Consider the following 22,877-nt stretch of genomic DNA (forward strand, 5'->3'; position numbering starts at 1 on the left):
ATTGATTGCCCTAACGTTAATTTTATCATAGTCTCGTTGATTATACTGATTTTAACTCGTTTTTTTTCTTCTTCGGTATCTTCAACTTCACCGTTCTATCGTTATCTTAAGTAGTACGACGTTGAAAATATTACATCAAAACGGCTTTTTTTAATGTATTTAGTTTTATGTTTTATTGTATTTGCCTTCAATGCGTCTTTTTTCCCCCTTTCAATATATCCAACTTTACCGTATTATCGTATTTTTGAGTACCAGGACATATTATTCTTTGTATCATCACGCCTTTTTTAATGTATTTAGTTTTATGTTTTATTGTATTTGCCTTCAATGGGTCTTTTTTCTCCTTTCAATATATCCAACTTTACCGTTTTATCGTATTTTTGAGTACCAGGACATAATATTCATTGTATCTTCATGCCTTTTTTAATTTTTTTAATGTATTTAGGTATATTTTTATTGTATTTGCCTTCAATGCGTCTTTTTATCCCCTTTCAATATATCCAACTTTACCGTATTATCGTATTTTTGAGTACCAGGACATAATCATTGTATCATCACGCCTTTTTTAATGTATTTAGGTATATTTTTATTGTATTTGCCCTCAGTACGTCTTTTTTTCCCCTTTCAATATATCCAACTTTACCGTCTTAACGTATTTTTTGAGTACCAGGACATAACATACATTGTAGCAACACGTTTAATTTAATTTATCATAGCCTCGTTTATTTTACTGATTTTAACTCGTTTTTCTTCGGTATCTTCAACTTCATCGTTCTATCGTTATCTTAAGTAGTATGACGTTGAAAATATTACATCAACACGTCTTTTATAATGTATTTAGTTTTTTGTTGTATTTGCCTTCAATGTGTCTTTTTTTTTTCCCTTTCGATATAGAACTTTTCCGTCTTAACATATTTTTGAGTACCAGGACATAGTATTCATTGTAGCAACACGTTTCTATGGTTCATTCTCATCATGGCGGCCTAAATTGATTGTTTCAGTATTAATTTTTATCATAGTATCGTTGATTTTAGTTATTTATCGCATTTTTCTTTGGTATCTTCAACTTAACCGTTTTATCGTATTTTTGAGTACCAAGACATAATCATTGTATCATCACGCCTTTTTTAATGTATTTAGGTATATTTTTATTGTATTTGCCTTCAATGCGTCTTTTTTTTTCCCTTTCAATATATCCAACTTTACCGTATTATCGTATTTTTGAGTACTAGGACATAGTATTCATTGTAGCAACACGTTTCTATGGTTCCTTCTCATCATGGCGGCCTAAATTGATTGTTTCAGTATTAATTTTTATCATAGTATCGTTGGTTTTAATTATTTATCGCATTTTTCTTTGGTATCTTCAACTTAACCGTTTTATCGATATTTTGAGAAGTATGACCTGAAAACATTGTATCAACACGTCTTTTATGATGTATTTAGGCTTATTTTTTATTGTATTTGCCTTCAATGCGTTTTTTTCCCATTTCAATATATCGAACTTTACCGTATTATCGTATTTTTGAGTACCAGGACATAGTATTCAATGTAGCAACACGTTTCTATGGTTCCTTCTCATCATGGCGGCCTAAATTAATTGTTACAGCATTATTTTTTATCATAGTATCGTTGGTTTTAATTATTTATCGCATTTTTCTTTGGTATCTTCACCTTAACCGTTTTATCGATATTTAGAGAAGTTTGACCTGAAAACATTGTATCAACACGTCTTTTACAATGTATTTAGGTTTATTTTTATTGTATTTCCCTTCAATGCGACTTTTTTCCTTTCAATGTCTTCAATTTCACCGCCTCATCGTATTTTTTTAGTGCCATAACCTTAAAACTATGAAAACATTATATCATTTTATTAGTTTTTCCTTATTATGGCGACGTGAATTGACTCCCCAAATATCTATTATTTTAGTCTAATTTAACACGTTTTTCCCCTTCATTATCTTTATCTTACCGCTTTATCGATGATTTGAGTACCGTGACCTTGAATTCATTATATCAAAACATGTAGTATAATTTATCGAGGTATCTATTTACCATATTTGACTTCGGTGTGTCTTTTGTCCTTCCATATCTTCAGCTGTATTCTCTCTTCGTAACTTAAGTATCGTGACCTTGAATTTTACGTTCCTTCACATTTGATTAGTTTTCCCTCATTATGGCGACGTGAATTGACTCCCCAAACATATATATTATTTTAGTTTCTTTATTTTTTACTGATTTATCACTTTTTTTCTTCATTATCTTCAACGTTGCCGCTGTATCGATGTTTTGTTTGCCGTGACCTTGAAATAATTGTACCAACACGTCTTGTACAATCTATTGAGGTGTATTCTTTTATTGTATTTTCCCATCATGCATCTTTTTTCCCTTCATTATCTGAATTTTCCCCCTATTCGTAATATAAGCACCTTGATCTTGAAACTTACGAATATTCACTTTATTTGTTTTTTTTTTTCTCATCACGGCGACGGGAATTAACTGCCCAATCATTAACTTCATCGCAGTTTCGTTAATTTTATTGGTTTAACGCGTTTTTCCTTCAATATCATCAACTTCACCGTTCTAACGATGTTTTGAGTAGTGTGCCCTCGAAATAATTGTATCAGCAAGTATTGTATAGTGTATCGAGGTTTATATTATTTGCATTTGCCTGTAGTGCGTCTTTGTTTCCTTTTTCTCAATTTTACCCCTTTAATCGTATTTCTAGTGTTATGACCTTAAAATTATTGTAACATCGTATTTTGTTCGTTTTCTTTATCACGGCGACTCGAATTGACTGACAAAACGTTAATTTCATCGCAGTATTGATAAGCTTAGTGATTTATCGCGTTAGTTTCCTTCGGTTTATTCATCTTTACCGTTCTATCGATGTTTTGCGTTCCATGACCGTGAAATCAATGTATCATCACGCATTTATAATATTTTTTAGGTTTCATTTTGCTGTATTTCCTTTTCATGTCTTTTTTTTTTCCCTTTCAATGTCTTCAACTTCAAGACCTCATCATATTTTCGAGTATCGCGACCTTGAAATCATTATAGCAACACGTTTCAGTATTTTTTTCCCATCAAGGCGACGTAAATTTACATCAAAAACGTCAATTTCATCACAGTATTATTAATTCTACTTATTTACCGCGTTGTTTCCCTTCAGTATCTTCAACTTACCGTTCTATCGATGTGTTGAGTAACGTGACCGTGAAATCAATGTATCAAGACGCATTTATAATATTTTTTAGGTTTCATTTTACTGTATTTCCTTTGCGTGTGTCGTTTTTCCTTTCAGTATCCTCAACTTCACGACCTCATCATATGTTCGTGTATCGTGACCTTGAAATCATTATAGCAATACGTTTCAGTATTTTTTCTCATCATAGCGACGTAAAATTACAGCACAATCGTTAATTTCATCACCTTTTTTTATTGTTGCCCTTGAGCTGTTTTCTTAGCTGTAAAAATAAAATAAAAAATTACTTATTTACCGCGTTGTTTCCCTTCAGTATCTTCAACTTGCCATTCTATCGGTGTTGAGTAGCGTGACCTTGAAATCATAATATTAACGCCTTTATTATGTTTTTATGTTTATATATGTGTAGTACCTATAAGTAAAAAAAAAATCACGTGTTACACCAAAAAAAAGTGAAATAAGGGTATTGTAAAATTTTCCAACCGTGAATCAAGTCATAGAAAAATACGTTTTGACGACTTTTAGCTACACTATATATACATCACTTGAGAAGGTTCATAAATGTTATCAGGATGCGAGACGGGAACGATATATTCGTCTTGCATCCCACTGACCACTCCACAGCCTGCACCCATTTAGAAGTGGTCTATTCTATTATTATTATTTTTTTTACAGCAAAGGAGTCAGTTCAAGGGCATAAAAAAAAGTAAACAGTACTAAAAAAAAAGCCCGCTACTCACTTCTCCTAAAAAGAGTTAGAGTAGCCGAAAGATAGGTCAATTTCGGGAGGAGAGGTGTCCTGATTAATCATAAGAACCAGATACATCGTTGTTTGAGCCCTGGGGTTGTTGTTTCTTCCTCTCTCGGTCTCTTGGGTTGATTTTCCTTATAACTTGTTAAGCGGTTGCGTTGAAGTGTACTGTGGAGCAGCTGTAGCCATAGCAACCAGTAGTGATGAGTATTGATATCCAAAACTATGCGCTCGTATGGACGCCTGTATGACAAACCGCTTCCTGAGTTCACGTGTATCATTCTTTGTTTGTCTGGTCGTCTGGTGTTTCCTCTTCGGCAGACTTCACTTTCCCTTCCCACTTTCACGTTGCTCATTCTTCATTTTCGTGTTCATTTGCGTCCTCTTCGGCAGCCTTCACTTTCCCTTCCCACTTTTACGTTTCACATTCTTCATTTTCGTGTTCATTTGCGTCCTCTTCGGCAGCCTTCACTTTCCCTTCTTACTTTTACGTTTCACATTATTCATTTTCGTGTTCATTTGCGTCCTCTTCGGCGGACTTCACTTTCCCTTCCCACTTTCACGTTACTCATTCTTCATTTTCGTATATACATCTTCGTTTTTTAGCGTTCCGTTCTTTATTCGTTTCCATTCATATCTACAGCACGTTCACTTCTCATTTTACGTCTATACCATTCTTCATTTTTTAGTGTCGTTCTTTTTTGTTCGTTTCCATATTTTCAGCACGTTCACTTCTTATTTTACGTCTATACCATTCTTCATTGTTTAGTGTCGTTCTTTTTTGTTCGTTTCCATATTTTCAGCACGTTCACTTCTTATTTTACGTCTATACCATTCTTCATTTTTTAGTGTCGTTCTTTTTTGTTCGTTTCCATATTTTCAGCACGTTCACTTCTTATTTTACGTCTATACCATTCTTCATTGTTTAGTGTTCCGTTCTTTATTCGTTTCCATTCATATTTACACCATGCGAACTTTCCTTCCACTTTCTACTTTTACGTTAATAAGTCTTAATTCTTGTGTGCGTCTGTTGTGTTCGTCGTTCTTTCTTTTTGCATTCATTTTTACAGCATACAAATTTCCCTTTCCCTTCCTACCTTAACGCTTATCATCCTTCATTTGTGTGTGCGTTTGCTGTTTCACGTTCTTCATTCTTCTACATATATATATTCACAGCATATTCTCATCTCTTAGCATATGCCATCACCCTGTCTTGCAATCTCCCATTCTCTTATCACCACATATTTTTCTACATCTGGTTGCGTATAATATTTCAAGGATTATAAATATTACCCCTTTTTTACGGTGAAGGAACCAGCTCATGATAACAGATAACAAAAATCGCTGCATTAACACATATTTTCTCGTCTAAATTTTCTTCCTTTCCTTAACCTTAACCGTAACCTCAATTGAAAACCGGAAAAAAAAGTAGAAATCGTCTAACATGATTTTTCCCTCGTATGTATATTTTCTAGTCATGGTTTTTTTTTTTCTTTTTTTTTCGTATTGGCAACAGAATAGCGAAAAAAGAAGAGAAAGTCGCTGTATTAATGTTAGTTATCCCCATAGTGTAAGATATGGGCTGTAACTCTTATCATATCACTTCGTACTTCTCTGTTTACACAAACATCGCGAATAAGCCTAACAACCACCAATGAGAACTAACCTTCCCAGCATCCTCCAAACACGAGTCGGAGAGTGGGCTAGGCCTGCTTGTATACTGACCAATGATATGCGCTGTATGGGGGATGAGGGAGGGGCTTATTTTCGTAGCTAACGTGGACAGTCTAGTGTAAGAATGTTTAAGAGCCTTAGTGATGTAATTCGTAGTCTTCTTTATATGATTTTGGGTTATTTCAAGGGCTGGTTTTATGCTATCGCTTGACTTCAAATTCTCGGTGACAGTTGACCTTGATATAGCAGAGGCAAAGCGTGTGTAGGCAAAGATATTGTTATAGTCTGTTGTTAGTTAATGGGTGTCTTATTTAACGTGTCCAGTTGCAGAATAATTTAATGTTTGTAGTAATTTCCTAACTTCAAGCTTTCTGAGGCATAATGGAAGTTTGATTCATTAGTGACAAAGCATTTAGAGGCCAAGATATTTTTGTTGTCCATCGTTAGTCGCTGCCTGTCTGTTATATAAACCGCACAATTTCAAAGGATAGTTCTAATAGTCTCGACCTCAAATCCTCGGGGACAGATTAATTTGATATGGCAGGACCAAAGTGTTTTTAGTCCAAGTTCTTTATGTTGTTTATAGTTGACCAATGTATTTATGTTACCTAACGTGTGCAATATCAAGAAATAATGTTTGTAATGACCTCTTCACTTCAAATTTTCGGACATACGAACTTGATACAACACTGACAAAACGGGTATAGCCCAAGATTTTGTTGCCTATAGTTGGCCAATGTATGTATTACTGAACGTAGGTAATTTCAAGGGAAAACGTATGTAATAATCTTTTAACTCCAAATTCTCGTGGATATGATATGAACATGATATAGTAAGGACCATGCGTTTGTAGTTCAAGATTTTGTTGGCTATAGTTGGTCAATATATGTATTACTTAACGAAGGTAATTTCAAGGGAAAACGTTTGTAATAATCTTTTAACTCCAAATTCTCGTGGATATGATATGAACATGATATAGTAAGGACCATGCGTTTATAGTTCAAGATTTTGTTGCCTATAGTTGGTCAATGTATGTATTACTTAACGTAGGTAATTTCAAGGTAAAACGTTTGTAATAATCTTTTAACTCCAAATTCTCGTGGATATGATACGAACATGATATAGTAAGGACCATGCGTTTGTAGTTCAAGATTTTGTTGGCTACAGTTGGTCAGTGCATATCTGCTACCTAACATGTGGAATTTCATGATATAGTGTTTGTAATAATCGCTTGACTTCAAATTCGCGGGTCAGATCGACTTACTATGGAGGATAAAGGGGCTATTACACTGGGCAAATTTTCCGTGGACCTTCAGTCAAACCACGATTTTCGCTAGCGTGGTTTTCATTTGTTTCTTGTTATTGCTGATGATGATGATGGTGAGTAATACCGTTGTCCTTCGGTGAAATCTACCGTAGCTTTGGAAGATCGTGGACACGTCAGAAAACCACGGAAATCTGAGAACCACGCCAGCGGAAATCGTGGTTTGACTGAAGATCCACGGAAAATTGCCCAGTGTAATAGTCCCTTAAGTACGAGATAACTGAGAGGGAAAGGTGTTTGGGAGACTCGGACTGGACATAGGCAGACAATATAATGCTTTTGGTCTAGTCCGAGTTGCCTTGCCATCTTTCCGACTTACTGTCAAGGGGAAGAAACTGTAAAACGCGGTGATGCGATAATTTCAAGGTCAAGGCAACCATTAGGCGATCAAATTATACATGCTTCAACAAGATAAGCGGATCAAAAATAGAGGATCAAAACGCATCCTAGCCTATAGTACAAGATAGGGGATCAAAAATAGAGGATCAAAACGCATCCTAGCCTATAGTACAAGATAGGGGATCAAAAATAGAGGATCAAAACGCATCCTAGCCTATAGTACAAGATAGGGGATCAAAAATAGAGGATCAAAACGCATCCTAGCCTATAGTACAAGATAGGGGATCAAAAATAGAGGATCAAAACGCATCCTAGCCTATAATTGGGTCATGCGTGTGTTACCAAATCAACGTAATTTCAACATATATTTTTTTGTAGTAGCCGCTGGACTTCATAATGCCTGAACACAAATCATCTTCTCAACAGGGACTAAATATGTGAAGTCCAAGATCCCTTTTTCACAGTCCATGCATAGTTGTTCACTCCATAGCTGACCACTTAACGGGGTGACTTTCAAGAGACTGTTATTTTGATTTATCCTCTTGACTTCAAATCCGCGGGCACAAATCGACATCCCAGCTTTTTTTTTTTTCCACCAGAGGAGTCAGTTCAAGGACATAAAAATAGGAAAATGTGAAAAAAAGGCCCTCTGGGAGTCAACGTTTTGTATTTCAAGATCTATGTATATATATATTTTTTTTATGATCCACAGTTATTTGATGTGTCCTATCCGCCTGCACAGTTACAGACATTTTTTTTTTGTGTGTGTGTGTGTTTGTGTGTGTGTGTAATTGCAGTGAATCTTTCTCCGTGGGGGCCGTAGGGAATGGAGGAATGGAGTGAGTGAAGCGACACGCCCCCTGCATGGCCTGTTCTCCCCGTTTGGTATTTAGTTAGTGTAGTAATCCTAAGACTTAAATTCGCGGGCACACATCATCTTATCAATATAAACGAATTATTTACGAGCCTAAAAAGATGGTTGATGTGTACACAGTAACCTGTATAATATGGATACATAATTTTTATATAATTTTCTTTTTTTAACCGCATAACTTACAATCCGCTGGCAGTTATCAATTAATCAACAGGGACAAAATGTTATAGGCGTATGTTGGTTGATGTGCTCACTCTTTGGATTCTTTTTAGGAGCAGCGAGTAGCGGGCTTTTTTTTTTTATTAATGTTTACTTTTTTGTGCCCTTGAGCTGTCTCCTTTGCTGTAAAAAAAAAAAAAAAAAAAAATAACCTGTACAATATCAAGACACTTTTTTTTTTTTCTTTAGTAACCGCTTGACTTGCAATCCATGGGCACGGATCAACTAATCAACAGGGCCGAAGTATTTATAGGCCTAAGGTGGTTGATGTGTCCACTTCATAACCTGTACATTATCAAGACACATATTTTTATTTATTTATTTATCGCTTGACTTAAGATTCGCGGAAAGAGAAGTCATATTTTGTACCCTGAATGCGCGAATAATGTTTCCTGAAGAACTATATTTATTTATTTATCTACCTATTTTATTTTACTTATTTATTTATTTATTTATTTATTTATTTATTGTCGTAGCGCTGGTCGTTCTCTTTCTCGGTGAATTGGTACCTATGTTAGCGGTGATTGGTTAGTTTCACCGTATATTTTGTTGTAAAAGTGCGTTATCTTGTTCTGCCCTGACCTAGTGGAAGTCAGGATGTTATAGCGTGGTTAGAATACGAAACGGTACCAGTGGCCGTGTGTTGATTTATTTTTACCGTGTATTTCGTTGTATAAGTGCGTCATCTTGCTCTGGCTTGACGTAGTGAAAGTTATGGTGGCCTTCTGTGGGTTATGATACGATAAATTCCAAGTGATCGTGCGTTGATCTATTTTACCGTATTTTGCTTTGTATAAGTGCGTAAATCTTTCTCTACCCTAGCCTAGTGAAAGTTACGGTGGCCTTCTGTGGGTTATAATACGATCAATTGCAAGTGACTGCGTTGATCTATTTTACCGTATTTTTTTCTTTGTATAAGTGTAAATCTTTCTGTGCCCTGACCTAGGGAAGTTATGGTGGCCTTCTGTGGGTTATGATATGATAAATTCCAAGTGATCGTGCGTTGATCTATTTTACCGTATTTGGTCGTTGTATTAGGGCGTAGATCTTTCTCTACCCTAACCTAGTGAAGTTATGGTGGCCTTCTGTGGGTTATAATACGATCAATTGCGAGTGACCGTACGCTGAGCTATTTTACCGTATTTTTTCGTTGTATTAGTGCGTAAATCTTTTTCTATATATACCCTAACCTAGTGAAGTTATGGTGTTTTAGCGTGGTTATAATACGAAACAATACAACCAGTGACCGTGGAAGCGATCTGTTTTACCGTATTTTTTTCTTTGTATAAGTCTGTAAATCTTTCTCTACCCTAACCTAGTGACGTTATGGTGGCCTTCTGTGGGTTATAATACGATCAATTGCAAGTGACTGCGTTGATCTATTTTACCGTATTTTGCTTTGTATAAGTCTGTAAATCTTTCTCTACCCTAACCTATAGTGAAAGTTATGGTGTTTTAGCGTGGTAATAATACGAAACAATACAACAAGTGACCGTGGTTGTGATCTCTTTTATCATTTTTCGTTGTTTAAGTGCATAAATCTTGCTCTGCCCTACCTAGTGGTGTTTTAGCGTGGTTATAATATGAAACAATACAACCGGTGACCGTGGTAGTAATCAATTTTGTAATTTTTCGTTGTATAAGTGCGTAAATCTTGCTCTGCCCTTACCTAGTGAAAGTCAGGATGTTATAGCGTGGTTGTAATATGGGAAATAAGAAGTGAGCGTGGTGAGGATTCATTTCATCGCATGTTTCGTTATATAAATGCGTGATCTTAATCTGCCCTGACCTAATGAAAGTGAAAGTGTTATAGCGTGGTTACAACACAAGATATAACTAGTGACCGTAGTGATTATCAATTTTATCGCGTATTTTCGTTGTGTAATTACGTAATCGTGCGCCGCCCCCTTCTCTCAGTACATAGGGAGAGTTTGAACACCACTCGCCAACCGGACCCCATCTTACCTCTCAGCTGCTTCTGCCCATCACCCTCTACCCAGCGCTTTCAAATAGTACAATTCTTACATATGAGTGGCAAGATGGCGTGTGGTGCAGAGCCATAGAAAACGAGAATTTGACCAACTTCACGTCCGCCATGTTGTTACCAAAAGACCCGCGCGAAATTCAAAGTGACGCTAAAACAGTCGGGCTTTATTTGTGCTCTTGGTGTCGTCAGGCTCTCGAAGAAGTACACTGAGAGAACCAAAAACACTATTATATCAGCATCACTTTGAATTTCCCGCTGCCCGTAGTAACAACATGGCGCCTGTGGTGAAGTTAGCCTAACTCTCGTATTGTATGGCTCTGTGTGGTGAGCGTATGACCAAGCTAACCCCTATCTACGTGTGGTGCAGAGCCATAGAAAACGAGAATTTGACCAACTTCACGTCCGCCATGTTGTTAATAAAAGACCCGCGCGAAATTCAAAGTGACGCTAATACAATCGTGCTTTATTTGTGCCCTTTGTATCGTCAGGATCTCAAAGAAGTACACTGAGAGAACCAAAAACACTATTATATCAGCATCACTTTGAATTTCCCGCTGCCCGTAGTAGCAACATGGCGCCTTTGGTGAAGTTGGCCTAACTCTCGTACTGTATGGCTCTGTGTGGTGAGCGTATTGCCAAGTTAACCCTATCTACGTGTGGTGCAGAGCCATAGAAAACGAGAATTTGACCAACTTCACGTCCGCCATGTTGTTAATAAAAGACCCGCGCGAAATTCAAAGTGACGCTAATACAATCGTGCTTTATTTGTGCCCTTTGTATCGTCAGGATCTCGAACTAAGGGTAGAAAATGGAATGGAAAAAGGAAAGGCAGTTTATGATCGTTTGGGATGCGGTTTAGACTCGGAGCAGCGGGTCTAGTGGTCTTTTTTGTTGCTGGTTTTGTTTTCTTGCCCATGAGCTGCTTCCCATCCTAAAAAGAAAAAAAATGGCACACAGCGGAGGAGAGCGATGAGATTTAGGAAGGTTTGTCTTTGCTCTTCCTTTCTAGTTTATTCATATCAGACGATTTCCAAGCCAGTCAGCCAGACCCGCTCCCTACACACTTCCCATGAACCACTTAAAGAGAGGATCATCAACCTTGCTCGTGATCGTGTTACTGAAGTGCAGCGTAAAGACCAGCAGGGACATTTTGACGGGTGTACGAGATAATGGTTACATCCAACATAGTAATTTCTTGCGTTAGTAATAGTATAGTATAAGTATTATAAAAAAAAGTCGAAGTGGAGTATATGGAATTCAACGAAGTTATAAAACGGTTTGAAAGCTGCCTTTGTGCCTCATTTTCTTTTTTTTTCTTTTTTATTTATTTTTATTTTTTTATTTTAAGTTGGTAATAAGTGCCGTCTCTTAGCATACAGTCGCTTATGTATACCTTAGGCCTTGTTGTGGTGTTGGTATTGATGGTGGTGGTGATGGTGGTGGTGGTGAGGATGGTAATGATGGTGGTGGAGGTCGTGATTCCATTGACACTTTTTTTTTTTATTATTATTATTATTATTATTTTTTTGTAGGACTTGCATTTTTTTCTTTTTAGCAGATTGATAAGCTCCGTAGCACCAGGCAGATTTATGCTGTAGCTTTAAAATGAAGGATCAGTGGCAACCTTTCAAGACTTAAATGTTACACTCGCTCTTTGTCACGAGAACTTAGAATAACACATACTATCTATTTGTTTATATATCTGTCTTCCTTTATAATAACATACACTATCTATTTGTTGATCTACCTGTCTACTTTTATCTCCTTGCTCCCCTCTCTCCCTTTTCCTCCTGCATTTCAATATATACTTACCCTCATTTCTTTATTCTCCATCTCTTTTTTTTTTCCTCCTTTTCAATGTCTAATTTCCTTACTCTCCTTCTTTCATTCACTATCTATCTACCTTTATCTACTTATTCTTCTCTTTTCCTTACCTTCTACCTTTGAATATCTCTCTACTTTTATTTCCTTTCTCTTTCTTTCCTTCTATCTGCATTTCCTTACTCTTCTGCTCTCTTTTTCTGCTTCCTATCCATTTCCCTGCTGTCCGTCTGTTCTATATTTTTCCTTTCGCTATCTTCCTTATTTTTACCTTTATTTCCTCTCGTCCTTCCTTTTGTGGTTTAATTTACCTTTTTGTCTCTTATTCAGTCTGCCTTTTGATATTTAACTAACTGTCTGTCTTCCGTTTTCTTCGTATCTCTTCTATTTATTATATATGTGATCTATCTAATGTCTTTATCTTCCTTTTTCCTTCTCTGTCTACATTTGTTTTCCCTCTCTCCTCCACCTCTTTCTTTGCTTCAATACCTTCTTACTCTCCTCCTCTTCCTTTCCTATATTTTCTTATTTTCCACGTCCTCCTTTTCTCCTTTATGTTCCTTCTTCCTCCTCTCAGTGTCTCTACCTACCATGATTTCCTTACCTTCCACCTCTCTCTCCTCCATTTCTCTACTCCACCTCTCCCTTCTTTCCCCCCTCTCCATTTCTCTACTCTCCACCTCCCTTCTTTCCCCCTTCTCCATTTCTCTACTCTCCACCTCTCCCTTCTTTCCCCCTTCTCTGTTTCCCTACTCTCCACCTCCTTCTTCTTTCACTCTCCTCTCTTTCCCTACTCTCCACCTCTGTTCGATCCACTAAAATGATCCCTAAACTGCGAAACAAACCGTACGAAGACAGACCTAAAGAACTTCACTTATTCAGCTTATCACAGCGCAGGCTAAGAGGTGACCTTATAGAAGTGTTTAAAATTTTCAAGGGATTCGATAACGTTAATGTTCATGATTATTTTACAGTCTCTCAATCAAGTGTAACAAGAAACAATGGATACAAAATAACGAGGAAGCGTTTCAACTCAAATGAATCAAAACACTTCTTCAACCATGTCATCAATGTATGGAATGGTCTGCCTCAAAACGTCGTCCAAAGCGAAACTATTTGCACGTTCAAAAACCGACTAGACAAATATTTAGAAGCTAACCCGAACATCCGCTATTTTGCTCCGGTCTAACAGAAAGTAGTGTTAGCTTAGTTGTCGTGTATGATCTTCCTTCTGTCCATGTAAAATTCCATTGTAGTTTTTCTATACTACATGGTATTCTTCCTTTTCATGCCAGCCTCGGCTGGAGGGACTGGTGGGAGGGGAGGAGCCTTCCCCTTTGCTGTCCTGTGTCTCTGACTCGTAGATTAGAGTAGATGGTAGCAATAACAAACAGCCTAGTTAGGACCAAGAGGTCTGTTGCTGTTTGCTTTTCCTTTGTACTCCTCTGTTTGCCTACTCTCCGCCTCTCTTTCCTTTCCCTCTCCTCTATTTCCCTACTCTCCGCCTCTCTTCTTTCCCTCTCCTCCATTTCCCTACTCTCCGCCTCTCTTTTCTTTCCCACTCCTCCTTATGTTCTTCCTCCTTCTCACGACACAAAGAACTAACCATGTCTCTCTCTCCTCCTCGCAGCACTTCCTCGAGACGCTGCAGCCCTTCGACTCCGATGACGAGACCAGGATATCCAACTACCTGTACGACCGGTCCAAGGAGATCGAACCCAAGAACTGCAAGAAGCCGCCCATCAAGGTAAGACACACTGCCATTCAGCCAGTGAGTTTACCTGCCGATCTACCTTACCTAACCGAGCCTAACCTACCAATCTAACCTAACCTAACCTACCTATCTAACCTTACCTAACCTAACCTAATCTACCTTACCATACCTTACCTATCCTTACTTACCTAACCTATCTGCTTAACCTTACCTTACCTAACCCAACCTTACCTTACCTTGCCTTGCCTTGCCTTACCTAACCAACCTACTTAACCTTACCTAACCCAACCTATCCTTACCTAACCCAACCTATCCTTACCTAACCCAACCTTACCTTACCTTGCCTTACCTAACCTAACCTACCTACTTGACCTTACTTACCTGCCTACCTTACCTTACCTTACCTTACCTTACCTTACCTTACCTTACCTTACCCTACCCTACCCTACCCTACCCTACCCTACCCCACCTACCTACCTACCTGACATTGTATAGACCTGATTTTAGTTATGTCAAATTTTTATTCCTTTCTCCTTTATTTGTCTCTACCTTTGTTTAATATTTCTCCTTTCTCCTGAATTTGCCTTTATCTTTGTGTGTTAATTCTTCCTCATTTACCTTCTATCTGTTGATGGGTAAGGGAAGGGAAGGGAAGGGAAAGTTAGGTAAGGTACAGTAAGGTTAAGTAAGGTAAGGTATGGTGAGTCTGGTACAGTAAGGTTAGGTTAGGTATGGTGAGGTAAGGTTAGGTAAGGTAAGGTTGGGTTAGGTATGGTGAGGTAAGGTAAGGTATGGTGAGGTAAGGTAAGGTTAGGTAAGGTACAGTAAAGTTAAGTAAGGTAAGGTATGGTGAGTCTGGTACAGTAAGGTTAGGTTAGGTATGGTGAGGTAAGGTTAGGTAAGGTAAGATTAGGTAAGGTGTGGTAAGATAAGGTAAGGTACAGTAAAGTTAGGTAAAGTAAGGTAAGGTGAAGGCAGGAGGTTGAATTTTGTGATTTCTTTTGTATTTCTTTTGTCATTCTTTTGCTTACGTATGTTTATTTTTACTCTTTTGTTTATTTGTTTACAGGTGTTTACTGCCTATATGTTTGTCTGTCTGTCTGTCTGTCTGTATGTATGTGTCTGTTGTCTGTTATCTCCATCTGGCTGTCCTGTGTGTGTGTGTGTGTTCGCGTCTCTCTCTCTCTCTCTCTCTCTCTCTCTCTCTCTCTCTCTCTCTCTCTCTCTCTCTCTCTCTCTCTCTCTCTCTCTCTCTCTCTCTCTCTCTCTCTCTCTCTCTCTCTCTCTCTCTCTCTCTCTCGCTGTCTCTCTATCTCTCTCTCTCTCTCTCTCTCTCTCTCTCTCTCTCTCTCTCTCTCTCTCTCTCTCTCTCTCTCTCTCTCTCTCTCTCTCTCTCTCTCTCTCTCTCTTTGATAAGAACTCCTCCCCTTCATTCCTATTTCCTCCCCTTTTCCCTATTTCTTCCCCTTTTCCCTCCTCCTCTTCCCCACGAGGAGGAGAAGGAGGAGTTGGATCAATGGGCAGAGCTAGTGAATCTCCCCCCACTCTCTCTCTCTCTCTCTCTCTCTCTCTCTCTCTCTCTCTCTCTCTCTCTCTCTCTCTCTCTCTCTCCTCCACCCACACCCTCGCCCCGCCCAGGTCCCGCCCACGCTCCTCATTGAGAATGGTTTTGTGAATGGGCTCGCCTCTCTCCCTCTATTTTGGCCCACCTCTACCTCCTCTTCCACCTCCTCTTCCACCTCTTCTTCCACCTCCTCTTCCACCTCTTCTTCCATGTCCTTCTCCTTTTCTTCCGTCTCCTGTTCCATCTTCTCTTTGCTTCTTACCTAAACCTTCTCCACTTCTGCCTCCTCCTCTTCTTCCACCTCTTCCTCTTCTTCCACCTCTTTTTCCATGTCCTCCTCCTCTTCTTCCGTCTCCTGTTCTACCTTCCCTTTGCTTCCTACCTCAACCTTCTCCTCCACTTCTGCCTCCTCCTCTTCTTCCACCTCTTCCTCTTCTTCCACCTCTTCTTCCATGTTCTCCTTTTCTTCCGTCTCCTGTGTCCACCTTACCTTTGCTTTCTATCTCCTTCCCCTCCTCCACATCCTTCTCCTCCTCCTCTACCTTCTCTTCCTCCTCTTCTTCCACCTCTTCCACCTCTTCTTCCATGTCCTCCTTCTTCTCTTCTGTCTCCTGTCCCACCTTCTCTTTGCTTTCTACCTCCTTCCCCTCCTCCACATCCTTCTCCTCCTCTACCTTCTCTTCCTCCTCTTCTTCCACCTCCTCTTCCATGTCCTCCTCCTTCTCTTCCGTCTCCTGTGTCCACCTTCTCTATTTCTATCTCTTTCCCCTCCTCCACATCCTTCTCCTTCTCCTCTACCTCCTCTTCCACCTCTTCTTTCATATCCTCTTATTCTCTTCCGTCTCCTGTTCCACCTTCTCTTTGCTTTCTACCTGAACCTTCTCCACTTCTACCTCCTCTTCTTCCATCTCTTCCGTCTCCTGTTCCATCTTCTCTTTGCTTTCAATCTCCTTCTCCTCCACATCCTTCTCATCCCCCTCTACCTTTTCTTCCTCCTCTTCTTCCACCTCCTCTTCCACCTCTTCTTTCATCTCCTCTCCTTCTCCTCCGTCTCCTGTGTCCACCTTCTCTTTGCTTTCTATCTCCTTCCCCTCCACATCCTTCTCCTCCTCCTCTACCTTCTCTTCCTCTTCTTCCACCTCTTCTTCTTCCGCCTCCTCTTCAATCTCTATCACCTCTTCCGTCTCCTGTGTCCACCTTCTCTGCTTCCTATCTCCTCCATCTCCTCCTCCTTCTCTACCTTCTCTTCCTCTTTGTCTTCCTTCCACTCCTTTTCACCTACACTTTCTTCTTCTCTTCTTCCTCCATCTTCTCTTCTTTCTTCACCTTTTCCACTTTCTTCTCCTCCTCCTCTTAACTCCCACCTCCTTCTATACCAACATCCTTTGCTTCCCTTTACTCCTTGTTATTCTCTTCTTCCTCCTTCTTCTCCACCTCCTTTTCCACCTCCTCCTTCTATACCTAACATTATTTGCATTGCTTCCACCTACGCCTTATTCAGCTCCACTTTCTTCTCCTCCTCTTCCATCTTCTACTCCTCTTCCTCCTCCTCCTCATAATGAACACCCCCTCCTTCACCATCTCCTCCTCCTCCTCCTCCTTCATCTTCCTTTTCTTCTCTTCCACATTCTTCACATCCTCTTCTTCCACCTACTCTTCTCTCTCTACATAGGTGAATATCTCTCTCTCTCTCTCTCTCTCTCTCTCTCTCTCTCTCTCTCTCTCTCTCTCTCTCTCTCTCTCTCTCTCTCTCTCTCTCTCTCTCTCTCATTTCACTCCTGTCTTGTTTTCTTATTATTTTCCTTCTTTTCCTTCCTTCCTTCCTTCCTTCCTTCCTTCCTTCCTTCCTTCCTTCTGTAGTCGTCATCAGATATATAAACGATGACTGAAACTGAGGACTTGGGAACCTTCTTTGGTGGTGATGATGGTGTTGATGGTGGTGGTGGTGGTGATGATGGTAGTGGTGGTGGTGTATGTATGGTGTGGCTATTTAGGTACGGTAGAGGAGCTAAGTGTGGTGGTGGTGGTGGTGGCGGTGGTGGTGTTATGATGGAGGTGGAGAAGAGAATGAAGTGGAGGTGATATGGATTGAGAGATAGAAGTGGAGGAGGAGGAGGAGAAGGATGGTAGTGGAGGAGGATGTGGAGATGACACTATCCTATCCCTCCTTACCTTCCCTCATCATCTTTCCTTTCCTTCCTTCCTTCTTTTTTTAATGTTCTTTTTTCCTTCTGTTCACTTCCTTCTTTCGTCCCTTCCTATCTAACTTCCTTACCTTCCCATTCTTCTTCCCTTCCTTCTTTTTCCTTCCTTACTTCCTCCCTTTCCTGTCAACCATACTTTCTCTTTCCCCTATTTCCTTCTTTTCCTTCCTTCCTTCTCATTCATATTTTCCTTCCTCCTTTTCTTTCTGCCTTCATCCCTTCCGTTTCTCATGCTTTCCTACCTACTCATTCAACTTTCCTTCCTTTCTCATTCCCCTCCTTTCCTTCCTTCCTTCCTCCCCTCTACCCCATATTCATTCATGTCTATCTTCTTCCCTCCCTCCCACCTTCCTTCCTTCCTTCCTTCTTTTCTTCCCTTCAAGCTACGCATTCATATTTTCCTCCCTTCCTTCCTTCCTCCCCATTCATATCTTCCTTACTCTCTCCCTCCTTCCTTCCCCTCTTCCCTTCAAGCCACCCATTCAGATCTTCCTTACTCTCTCCCTCCTTCCTTCCTCTCTTCCCTTCAAGCTATCCATTCATATTTTCCTTCCTCCCTTCTTTCCTCCCTACCTTCCTACCCATTCATACCTTCCTGCCTACCCACCACCCCTCCCCCCTCACCCCCCTCCTCCCTAGTCCACACACTAAGTACTTGAGCTGTTAAAGGTGAGAGCTGGAAGTCTATTTTTAGCTCGGCATCTGCAGCTGGCTTGGTTCACGTGCCTCCCTGGACAGAGCAAGTGGTCTCTCTCTCTCTCTCTCTCTCTCTCTCTCTCTCTCTCTCTCTCTCTCTCTCTCTCTCTCTCATCATTTTCCTTCTCCTTTTTCTGTTTTTCTTCGTTTTTTCTCTTTCTCTCCATTATCTTCCTCCTGTTTTTTTCTTTTTTCTTGGGTCTCTCTCTCTCTCTCTCTCTCTCTCTCTCTCTCTCTCTCTCTCTCTCTCTCTCTCTCTCTCTCTCTCTCTCTCTCTCTCTCTCTCTCTCTCTCTCTCTCATCATCTTCCTTTACTGTTGTTTCTTTCTTGGTTTTCTCTATTTTTGGGTCTCTCTCTCTCTCTCTCTCTCTCTCTCTCTCTCTCTCTCTCTCTCTCATCTTCATTTACTGTTGTTTTTTCTTGGTTTTCTCTATTTTTGGGTCTCTCTCTCTCTCTCTCTCTCTCTCTCTCTCTCTCTCTCTCTCTCTCTCTCTCTCTCTCTCTCTCTCTCACACACACACACACACACACACACACACACACACACACCTTCTAAGAGTAATTTACGGTGTAGGTAATGTGTCTGTGATGGCAGAGAGAGAGAGAGAGAGAGAGAGAGAGGTTCTTGGTGGGGTGGCGTCGCTCAATGGTTGGCGGGAAGGGGATTGGCAGAGCCCTGACCAATCACAGCACGCCCTCCACACCCACGCACTCGGCACCAACATACACACGCACGCTCTCTCCCTCCATCCCCCTCCTCCTCGTCCTCCTGTCCTCCTCTCCCTCTCCGTCCTACCATCCACCTCCCTCCTCCTCCTCTGCTCTCTCCTCTCTCTCTCCTTGCCAGACTTTCCTCCTCCTCCTCCTCCTCCTCTTATTCCTCTCTTCTCTTTGCCAGACCTCCTCTTCTACCTTTTCTTCCTCTTGGTCCTCTTTCTTCCTTCTCCTCCTCCTCTTTTCACTATCTTCCTCCTCCTCTTTCTCTTTCGCTTTCTTCCTCCTCCTCCTCTCTTCCTTTTGCTCTTCTTTCTTCTTCCTTCTCCTGCTCTTTCTCTTCTTCCTCTTGTTCACCTTTCATCCCACTCCTCCTCCTCCTCCTCTTCATTTTCTTCCTCTACCTCTTCCTCCTCTTCCACTTGCTTCTTCTTTTCCTTTTCTTTTTTTCTTCTCTTTTCCCCTTCCTCATCTTTCTTCCTTATGCTCCTTTTCTTTTTTCCTTCTCCCCCTTTTTTTCCTTCCATTCACATTTTCTTTAGGACTCTCTCTCTCTCTCTCTCTCTCTCTCTCTCTCTCTCTCTCTCTCTCTCTCTCTCTCCATACACTCACCAGTATTGGGCAGGTCGGCATACTCCCCCCCCCCCCCCCCCTTTTACCACTTACTCAGGTAACATAAATGAGGGCTTCTTCAGGTACAGTGACCTCATAATTATCCTCCCTTACCTGTCTGTTCTTCCTCCTCTTCCTCTTTATCATCGTCTTGGTCTTCTTCCTCTTTTTGCTTGTTATTTCCATTCTCCTGTTTATTGTTTTCTTCATGATGTTCCCTTGCTTCCTTCTTTCTTCTTTTTTTTGTTGTTATTTTTCTCCTATTTGCTATATCTTTTCCTATCTCTTCATCCTCTTCTCAGTCTTCTCCTTCCTTTATTTTCCTTTCTTCCATAATTTTCCATCCTTTTCTCTCCTTTTCTTCATCATCATATTTTCCTCCCTTCTTCCTCTTTTTTCTCTTTTGTCTGTTATTTTCCATCTTTCTTTCCCTTTCTTCTTTCCATTATTCTCTTTCCTTCCATAATTTTCCATCCTTTTCTATCCTCTTCTTCATATTTTCCTCCCTTCTTCCTTTCCTTCTTTCTTTTCTCTTTTGTCTTTGTTATTTTCCATCTTTCCTTCCCATCCTCTTCCCTTTTTCCTTTTCTCCTCTTCATCATTCTCTTATTCTTCCTTTTTCCTTCCTTTTCTTCTGTCATTTTCCATCGTTCCTATCTTCTTCCTAATCATCATATTTTCCTTCCTTCCTTCCTCCTTTTCTCACTTTTTTGCTCTTATTTTTCCTTTTTTTCCTTTCTCTTTTCTTTGTTATTTTTCTTCTTCCTTTCCCTCCTTTTATCCTTTTCCACCATCTTTTTTTCCTTTCAACCCAATTATTCTCTTAACCTTGGATTTGTATTTTTTTTCTTTACCCTTGATGCCCTTTCATGGTTCTCAATTACAAATAAAAAAGGTGTTACTGTACCATTCATCCATTCCCTTTGCCTTACAGGAGCGTCGGTGGCACAAGAGCTACCTCAAGTCCCCTTCCTACCCTTTCTATCATTCACAAGACATCTTTTATGGGTTACTGAACCACTTACCTGTTCCCTTGGCCTTACAGGAGCGTCGGTGGCACAACAGCTACCTCAAGTCCCCTGGCATCAAGCCCCGCAACAAGGGAATGGTGCCCAACCCTCTGCCCGGCATCTTCCTCCCCAGCGAGCGGGGACCCAAGCTGGCGGAGGGGGCCGAGGGGGATGACACGATGACATCCTCGACTCCGAACACCCCCAGCAGCCCCAGCCTCCCCCAGCACCAGCCAGCGCATATTTCCGTGGATCAGTCGATCTTTGCCACGGTGGAGCTTGGGACCGGAAGTAAGTGGATGTGGCTTAGCTGGTTCTTTGGTCTAGCTTAGTGGTTGACTCTTTTTGTACTTTCTTGTGGTTAAAAATGTTCTGATTAGGTAGTAAAGAGGAGTTTCTGTTGATGGCATAATGATGTTTTTAACTGGTTCTTCCTTTTCTTCCTCCTCCTCCTCCTCTTCCTATTCTTTTTGTTCCTCCTTACTCCTCTTTCTTCCCTCTGCTCCTCCTCCTATTCCTTTTCTTCCTCCTGCTCCTTCTCTTTCTTCCTCCTCCTCCTCCTCTTTTTCTTCCTCCCTGCTCCTTCTCTTTCTTCCCTCTGCTCCTCCTCCTCCTATTCCTTTTCTTCCTACTGCTCCTTTTTCTTCCTCCTCTTTGTCATATTCCTTTTCTTCCTCTTCCTTCACTCTTTCTCTTATTTCTCTTAATTTTCTTTCTCTTGCTCCTTTTCTTTCTTCTTTCCATCTCTCATGGTTAAAAGTGACCTGATGAGATAGGAAAGAGGAGTGTCAGTAGATGACAGTGTGTTGTATGGAGTGAGTCTAGTTAAGTGGTTTCTTCCCTTTCAGTCTTTTTCATGATCAAAAGTGCCCTTGTGAAATAGCAAAAAGGTTTTTTTTTTTGATGACATGTTTGACTTGTGCTTTAGTAATTAATTTCTTCTTATTTAAGGCCATATTATAAGTCGAATCCGAGAAGTTTCAGATCCCTACAAAGTTCAGTTTAGGGGACATATTACACGTCGAATCTGAGAAGTTTCAGATCCCTACAAAGTTCAGTTTAGCGGACGTATTACACGTTGGATGTGAGAAGTTTCAGATCCCTACAAAGTTCAGTTTAGGGGCTGTATTACAAGTTGAATCCAAGAAGTTTCGGATCCCTACAGAGTTCGGGATGAATAACTCTGTAGGGACCTGAAACTTCTCGGATTCTACTTGTAATACAGCCCAAGTCTGTGTCATTGTTAGTGTCCCAGCAAATTGGTAGTTCTTGCAATGGTAGTGTGTCCTCTTGGGTGATGGTACAAAGGTGTGCATGGGTTGGCTGCAAGAAGTGTATAATCTTGTTTGTACTAATGCCCTTTGGTACCTCCACAGATATGATGTCCACTGACTATAGAGGGATGATGTCAGGGTTCTCCAGCACCTTCCTGCCTCCCCAAGCCCCTCCCCCGCCCCCTACATCATCCCAGGCGCCCCAGGCACCCCCACCTCCACTGCCACCTCGGGTCAGGAAGAGAGAGCCCTCAGTGGGAGACACCTCACCCAAGGTACATGTCCGGGCCAGGACTCTCTTACCTTTAATGTTTTTTGTTTTCTTTTACAGTAAATAAGACAGACCAAAAGGTGAACAGAAGACATAATAAGTCCTGCAATATCCTGCTCCTTGAAAAATCAACAAAATTGATCAAAAGACAAATCAGCCACGTTATTGTTACAAAGACCAACGTGACATTAAAAAATCAGGTGTGAGTGTTGGATTGGGTGTTCGTGTCGTGGTCTGAGTGTTGCATTTTGTCCCCAGGTGAAGCAGGCCCCCGACGCCCCGGAGTTACCCCCTCGGGATGTCTCTCCGCCCCCCATCCCGCCCCGGATAGCCACCATGCCCCGCATGCACACCTCTATGGGACTGCAGCACGGCCCTGACCACCACCACCATACAACGCTCCACCACTCCCTCCACCCGCTCCCCCACCACCACCACGCTCATCATCACCGCCTCATTCACCCCGCCCTCCCCCCCCAACAGTACCATCTGGACCCCCTGCCCCACCGCCGCAACAACTCAGTGGACCTGTCCTCCCCAACGCCCATGGCAAGGAGACACACCAACGGCCCTCATGTTGGTAAGGAGCTGCTGCCTCACCCTGCATCACACTGCATAGGGAA

At 40.8% G+C, this 22,877-nt stretch overlaps 1 protein-coding gene across 2 annotated transcripts in view; it reads left to right on the forward strand.

Moving 5' to 3' along the window:
* The window catches only part of LOC126997008 (son of sevenless homolog 2-like), a 67,707-nt gene that overhangs the window by 43,299 nt on the left and 1,531 nt on the right, over window positions 1–22,877 (forward strand). For both annotated transcript variants that reach the window (XM_050858040.1, XM_050858041.1), the window contains exons 23-26: window positions 13,825–13,941; window positions 20,745–21,000; window positions 22,086–22,258; window positions 22,513–22,834. In XM_050858040.1, the coding sequence (XP_050713997.1) occupies window positions 13,825–13,941; window positions 20,745–21,000; window positions 22,086–22,258; window positions 22,513–22,834 (868 nt within the window). The remainder of the gene's footprint in view (window positions 1–13,824; window positions 13,942–20,744; window positions 21,001–22,085; window positions 22,259–22,512; window positions 22,835–22,877) is intronic.

Source organism: Eriocheir sinensis, chromosome 11, assembly GCF_024679095.1.
Source record: "Eriocheir sinensis breed Jianghai 21 chromosome 11, ASM2467909v1, whole genome shotgun sequence".
Taxonomy (NCBI): domain Eukaryota; kingdom Metazoa; phylum Arthropoda; class Malacostraca; order Decapoda; family Varunidae; genus Eriocheir; species Eriocheir sinensis.